Source organism: Lontra canadensis, unplaced genomic scaffold (genome assembly GCF_010015895.1).
Source record: "Lontra canadensis isolate GAN:19392208 unplaced genomic scaffold, GSC_riverotter_1.0 scaffold109, whole genome shotgun sequence".
NCBI lineage: Eukaryota > Metazoa > Chordata > Mammalia > Carnivora > Mustelidae > Lontra > Lontra canadensis.
Window position 1 is genome coordinate 339,559 of NW_022631103.1, and position 6,613 is coordinate 346,171.

Below are 6,613 nucleotides of genomic sequence, written 5' to 3' on the forward strand. Positions count from 1 at the left end.
GAAATGATGGTGGTGGTGGTGATGATGGTGATGGTTGTAGTAATGGTAATAATGGTGATGGTAGAGGTGGGCGTAGTGGGTGTAGTGATAATGATTATGGTGATGGTGGTGAAGAGGAGAAATGGGAGGAAGGTTGATTGGGCCATGAGGTAATGAGGCAGAGAATGGGGAAGCTTCTAAGAAATACAGAGCCAGCTGGCAAGTGCCGGGTATCCTTGGAGAGTGTGGAAGCTACCGAGATCCATTCCTTATTTCTAGACGTTTCAAGGAAGCTCACTCTGCATAGGAGTTCTAGGAACCTCTCCATCCATCTTTCCCTTCGTCCCAGCATGATGGAGTTTTCTGGGGCTGACAAGTGTCTTTTACTCATCACGCTCTGTAGGAAGAGACAAAAGGAGTTGCTGTTTACGACCCTGTTATAACACAGTGGGGTCTTGTCAAATATTTGTTGAACAAATTTTCAGTTGAGGAGAGCAAGACTCGAAGAGGTCAAATAATTTCATCTTCAGTAGCATGAACTACGGTTTACTGAGCAGCTACTATGTGCCCAGCATTGTGCCAGGGGCTTCCTTCTACATTATCTCATGGGATCTTCACGGCAACCCTAGGAGACAGGTATCTCCAGCCCCACTTAAAGAAATTGTGGTAAAATATGCATAACATAAAATTTACCGTCCTAACCATTTTTAAGTGTACAGTTTTTTAAAATACATACATTTTTAATTTTTTAGTCATCTCTATACCAATATGAGGCTCATACCCGCAACTCCCAGATCAAGAGTCACGCGCTCCCCCAGCTGAGCGAGCAGGGTGCCCCTACAGTTCAGTAGTGTTAATTAAATGCACACTGTTGTGCACATCTCCAGAAGTCTTTTCATCTTGCCAAACTGAAACTTACTACCCATTAAGCGGAAACTTCCCACCCCTCTCCCTCCAGTCTGTGGCAACCACCATTCTACTCTGCCTATGAATTTGACTATTGTGGGAATCTCATGGAACTGGACTCCTACAGCATCTGTCTCTTTGTTACTAGCTTATTTCTTCAAGGCTCGTTCATGCCGTAGCATGTGTCCGAGCTGCCCGACTTTCTAAGGCTGAATAATGACCCATTGTGTATGTGCCATATTTTCTTGATCCATTCATCTGCTGTTGGACACTTGGGTTCTTTCCACCTTGTGGCTGTTGTGAACAGTGCCTGCCAATATCTCTTTGAGGTTAGCCCCTTTTATAGAGAGGCACATAGAGGCTCTGAGCAGAGAGAAGACCTGCCCAAGGAAGGAATCTTCCACAGTCTCCCAGACCCCAAAAGCAGGGCTTCCCTGTCTCATCCCACTGACTCCTTTATGACCTGCCTCCCCTCTGGCACCAAGTCCCCGCCCCACGTGCTGCACTTGCAGAGACCTCCTGATCCCTGAATGTTCCAGTACGGGGACCAGTGGGTGCATTTACAGCCATTCACCTCCCTGCCCCCCCCCACAACCTCTGTGCCAAGAAATACATGACACTCGCTCACCAGATATGGATGAAGCCCCTAGGCTGTGCCAGGCACCTTCTGGGCACCGGACAAGTAGCCTGGGAAGTGACAAGATACCCGCGCTCTGGGGCAGGGATGTTTGGCTCATTTGCTCAGTGCTGCCCCCTAGTGCCTGGAAGACTGCCTGGCACACAGCTGGTGCCCGGTAAATGTCTGTTGGGTGAAGAGCCCCAGATGCCTCCACCCCCTGGAGTTGGGCCCTGAGCAGGCCCCTATGCTGTCACACGGAGGCCCGCCCCGGTCAGGATGGCTGTGGGAGCCACAGAGAAGCCTTCTTTCCTTTGTCCTGCAGATCACCTTCATACCCGCTGACTCTGACTTCCAAGGCATCCTGTCCCCAAAGGCGCTGGGCCTGCTGGAGAATGGGCTCGCTGCTGAGATGAAGAGGTAGGTGTCAGGCTCTCCAGGACAGGGGTGGAGCAGGGGGAGCCACTCAGGCCAGTCTCCTCTTTCAGTGGAGGGTGATGGAGTGGCGTGGGGGGTGTCCGTCTGCTGGGTCCAGCTTCCTGCTTTGGCCCCTCGCTTACTGAGAGCATGCTGTTTGAAATCACGGCTTGTTTTGAGCCCTCAGTTCTATGAGGGAGGCATTATTATCCCCCATTTTAAAGATTAGGGAACTGAGGCTCAGGGACTTTGTCCTGTCTGAGGGCGAATTCGTGGCTGACCCAAATAAAAAACAGGTGTAGCCCTAAATCCCAAACAGCTGTGACATCTCCTATGGCAAACAAGGGGCATGTGGACAGCCAGACACAGCCCTGTGGCTCTCCATTTACTGGCTGTGGGATTTGGGGAATGCAACGTGCCTCTCTTTGCCCCATCTGCAAAATAGGGGTACTAATCACACCTTTCTACCAGGGCTTCAGGGAGGGGTGAGAGAGTTAATGTAAGGAAGCACTAAGAACAGAACCTGGTGCGTGGTGGGCCCTCTCTCACTGTGCCTTCATTAGCAAGACATGTTTTCTATCAACCTGAGATCAAAGCAAACAGTTGGCACTCATTACTTCCTCCAGTCCTCATAGGAACCCTGGGAAGTGGGGCTGTCGAGCCCTTTACAAGAGCAGAAAACTGAGGCTCAGGAAGCACAATCGTAGGGTGCATGGGTAGCTCAGTCAGTTAAGCATCTGACTCTTGATTTCAGCTCAGGTCACGATCCCAGGTTCATGAGATCGATCCCCGCCTCTAGCTCTGCGCTGGGCATGGAGCCTGCTTGGGATTCTCTCCCTCTCCCCCTTACCCTCTCTTTCTCTCTCTCTAAAACAAAACAAACAAGCAAACAAACAAAAAAAGAAGTATAATCACAGGCCTCAAACCTCCCAGGGAGCCACAGACGGACCAGACCAGACTTGCCTCCGTGGAGGTGCCAGGCCTGGCTCCCCGGGACACAGCAGCGAGCACTCCCACCCTCCCACCCTCCACACCCCCTGGAGGCTGTGACTCTGCACTCAGAAGGCCAGGTTGCAGGTCCAGGGTCTGTGGCCAGGGCTCTGGAACTCTCTGCTTTGCTTGCAGAAAAAGGCAGTGATGCTATTTTCTGTTCCTGGCGTACAGAGTGACCACATGTCCCCAGGGGAGTGAGGTGGCTAGACCCTGGGTGGGCATAGAATGGTCACACAGGACGAGCCACTGTACGGAGCTGAGCCCTGGGCTCCTCCTGTGTGATCGTGGGCAAGGGATCTAGTCTCTGCGCCTCACTTCCTGGAGGGGCTGTAGAGCACATAGGGAAGGGGACGGGATGGGACGTCTGGAGCCGCAGCACTGTAACCTGGTGTTTGAGGCGCTAGGGGTGACCCAGCCCAAGTCTCCATGCTTCCCTGCTCCCAGGTAAGGTGGGGATTCGAGGGGCCCCCTGACACAGCCTGAGGCAAGGAGCACGCACTAACCGGGCTGTTGCTGCTGCTGCATCCTCAACCAAACCACGTGAACGATTGCTCTGCTTCATGGTGCAGGATAAATGCGGTGGGAGTCGTGGGCTCTTAGCTCACCGTCTGCAGCGCAGCACATGCTCCGTCAATGCAAACTGGTCTGCAGTTCACAAGTGGACTCTTGGGGTTAACCTTGGGGATGTGCAGTGAGAGGAGCACTGACTGGTCTGAGAGTCTGAGCTCTGCCAAGACTTGTTGGGCCTCAGTTTTCCTCTCCGTGGACTGGGTACAGTTACTTCCCCTAAAGTCCTGAGATTAGGGGAGACCAGATGTCCAGAGCAGCAAGGGTGGGGGGACAATACCGATGTCTCCTCCTGTGGTGTTCGCTAAGTGGACTCACCTGCCTGTTCTTTCTCTGCTCTCTGCTGTGCCCTGCCCAGCCCCCAGCCCCCATACGTCAGGCTGTGGGAGGAAGCCGCCTATGACCAGAGCCTGCCCGACTTCAGTCACATACAGATGAAGGTCATGGGCTACCATGAGGACCCTCGCCCTCTGTTGGCCCCCCAGCCAGGAGCCAGCGATGGAGGACAAGTTGGCCCCCGTGATGCTCAGGGCTGGATGGAGGCTGCGGTGGTCATCCACAGAGGCTCGGATGAGGACGAGGGAGGAAGCAACCCAACTCGGAGCAGGCCTGGGTGAGTGGGCAGAGTGCAGGGATGGGGTGCTGCTCAGTTCCCGTGTGAAGCAGGCAGGGCTGTGGGCCACTCAGGGCCGGTTGGGGACATTTGGGAGTAAAGAGGGCGGGGGGTGTGTGGGGACACCCTGAGAGGCAGCAGGTAGAGCAGACGCACGAGTCTGGCTTAGTCACCCAGGCCTGGGTTCAAATCCCAGCTCCTCACTGTGTAGCTTTGGCAGGTTTCTTACCCTCTTGAGCCTCAGTTTCCCCACGTGGGAGCAATCACTCCCACCTCAGAGGGCTGTTGTGAGAGCTGGGACAGCAAGTTCAAATCTGAACTCTGCTGCTGATGCGCTCTGTGACCTCGGGCTGGGCACTCACGCCCGGCCCGTCCCGGGCTGGTTATGATCCGGGTTTCCATCCATCCAGTTATGCACTCATCCCACCAACATTGCCGGGCACCTACTCCCACCAGACCGCAAAGGCTCCCACCCTGCAGGAGCTCCCAGTCCAATGGGGGAGGTGACGAGGGAACAGAAGGGGACACTGTGCATGTGGTGGAGGCTGAGGGCCCACAGGAGACCCCTGAGTGGCCAGAGAGGCTGGGAAAGAACATGGTTTAGATCATAACATGGGGATCATAACATAATCCCATTTCTTTTTTTTTTTTTTTAATCACAAGTAGGCAGAGAGGCAGGCAGAGAGAGAGAGGGGAGGAAGCAGCCTCCCTGCAGAGCAGAGAGCCCAACGTGGGGCTCAATCCCAGGACCCTGGGATCATGACCTGAGCCGAAGGCAAAGGCTTTAACCCACTGAGCCAACCAGGTGCCCCCCATTTCTTGAGCACCTACTATGTGCTCAATGGACTTTGCACACGCCATGTGCTGTAATCCTCAGAGACAACCATAAGAGAGTACGATTATGCTGTCCCACTTTATAGGGGAGGACACTGAGACCAGACAGGCAAACTCACCTACCCTGGGCTTTGCAGCTAGTGGCTAGAACTGGGACCCAGACATTCTGACTCGGGGCTACCCTGGCTCTCTGGGCCTTTGCTCCTGCAGCCTCCAGGCCTGTCCCCAGGGCCCTGCACCCTTGGCTTCTTTCCAAGATGAGCTGGATGTGGACTCCAGTGAGGGCGGCAGCCCCAACACCTCTCCCCCAGAGGGGGAGGAGCCTCATCGCCCAGCTCGGGAGCCCTGGGCCTGCAAGTGCCAGCTGGACCGCTTCCACGACTTTGCCCTGATCGACGCCCCCATGACAGAGGATGCGCCCCCAGAGAGCCAACAGTGGGCTGCTGCCCTATCCAGCTGTCAGCAGCCATCCCAGAGGACAAAGGAGGAGGAAGAGAAGACTTCAGACACAGGCGCAGAGGAGCCAGAGCAGGAAGAAGAAGACTTGTACTATGGGTTGCCAGACAGTCCTGGGGACCCCCTCCCAGACCAGGAAGTGGGCTTTGAGCCTGATGCCCAGGCCTGAGATGGATCTGCTCCCTGGGTTCTAGCCCCGCACTGCTGCTAACCCCCATGTGACCTCACAGGACCTCACTGTCCCTGTCTGCAAAATGGGGTTATGTGGAGGTTCATGTGAGACAGCGGGCCGGAGAGCACTTGGAGGGTTCAAAGCGGAGCTCAGGGAGGGGATGCTTGCTGTCCGGGACACATTGCTTTCACTGTTCACTTTCTTTGGTAAAGCGTTGAAGGTAAAATACGGTTCCCTGAGAAGATTTGCAGCCGTTGGGGTCCTCAAGAGCCTTTTCTGCCTCCCCCCATAGTGGGCCTCTGAACAGGACCTTCCTTGGTGCTATCCCTGAGGCCCTGATCCTCAGTGAAGGCTCAGGGTGTCTGTTCCTGTGAAGTCCTGTAGCCACCCCCTGATGTCCCCTCCACTGTCCCATACCCAGGTGGATGGTGTGATCTGTCTTCATCAGAGCTAACCACGTCTATCCTGCCCAAATTCGTCCTGTGTTTCCCATCGCCCCAGATCCAAAACTTGCCACGCCTCACCTCTGTGGACCTTCTGACTTTCTCTCTGGTCAGCCCCATGCCACAACCTCTGCTCCTCCAATGCCAAGTCCTCCTTCACTCCTCAAGCCCCTCCCAGGCTTGTCCCCTCCACCAGCATGCCCTTTGCTTCCATGTCTGGCAAATTCATGCTCATCCTTCAAACCCTGGCACAGATGCCCGTCCTCTGAAAGCTTTTCCTAATGCTATCGACTCCCAGGAGGAGGTACTTCTTCTGGCTCCTCTGTGCCACCTGTGGGCCTTGTACATGGTTGGAGGGTGACTGCCAGCTCAAGGCTAGACTTCGGCACTACTCACCTGGGTATCTCCTGTGCTCAGATCAGCAGTCATCGAAGGCTTATAAAACTGACAGAGCCTTTTGCAGATAACGCCCCCGTCCCCCAACTCTTAGACCCCCAGGCCCCTCACCCTCAGGCATTCAAACTTCCAAATGGCCTGCATCGGAGTCACAAAGGCAGGCAGAAAGGCCGCAGAGAAACCCCCTTCCCTGCCAAATATGTCTGCATTGGCTGAGGATG

At 54.8% G+C, this 6,613-nt stretch overlaps 1 protein-coding gene across 1 annotated transcript in view; it reads left to right on the plus strand.

The window, feature by feature from the left end:
• The window catches only part of BSND (barttin CLCNK type accessory subunit beta), a 9,717-nt gene extending 3,922 nt beyond the window's left edge, over window positions 1-5,795 (plus strand). The window contains exons 2-4 of the mRNA XM_032839755.1: window positions 1,827-1,921; window positions 3,837-4,091; window positions 5,136-5,795. Coding sequence (XP_032695646.1) covers window positions 1,827-1,921; window positions 3,837-4,091; window positions 5,136-5,550 — 765 coding nt within the window. The 3' untranslated portion in view covers window positions 5,551-5,795. The remainder of the gene's footprint in view (window positions 1-1,826; window positions 1,922-3,836; window positions 4,092-5,135) is intronic.
• Window positions 5,796-6,613: the final 818 nt, after the last annotated feature.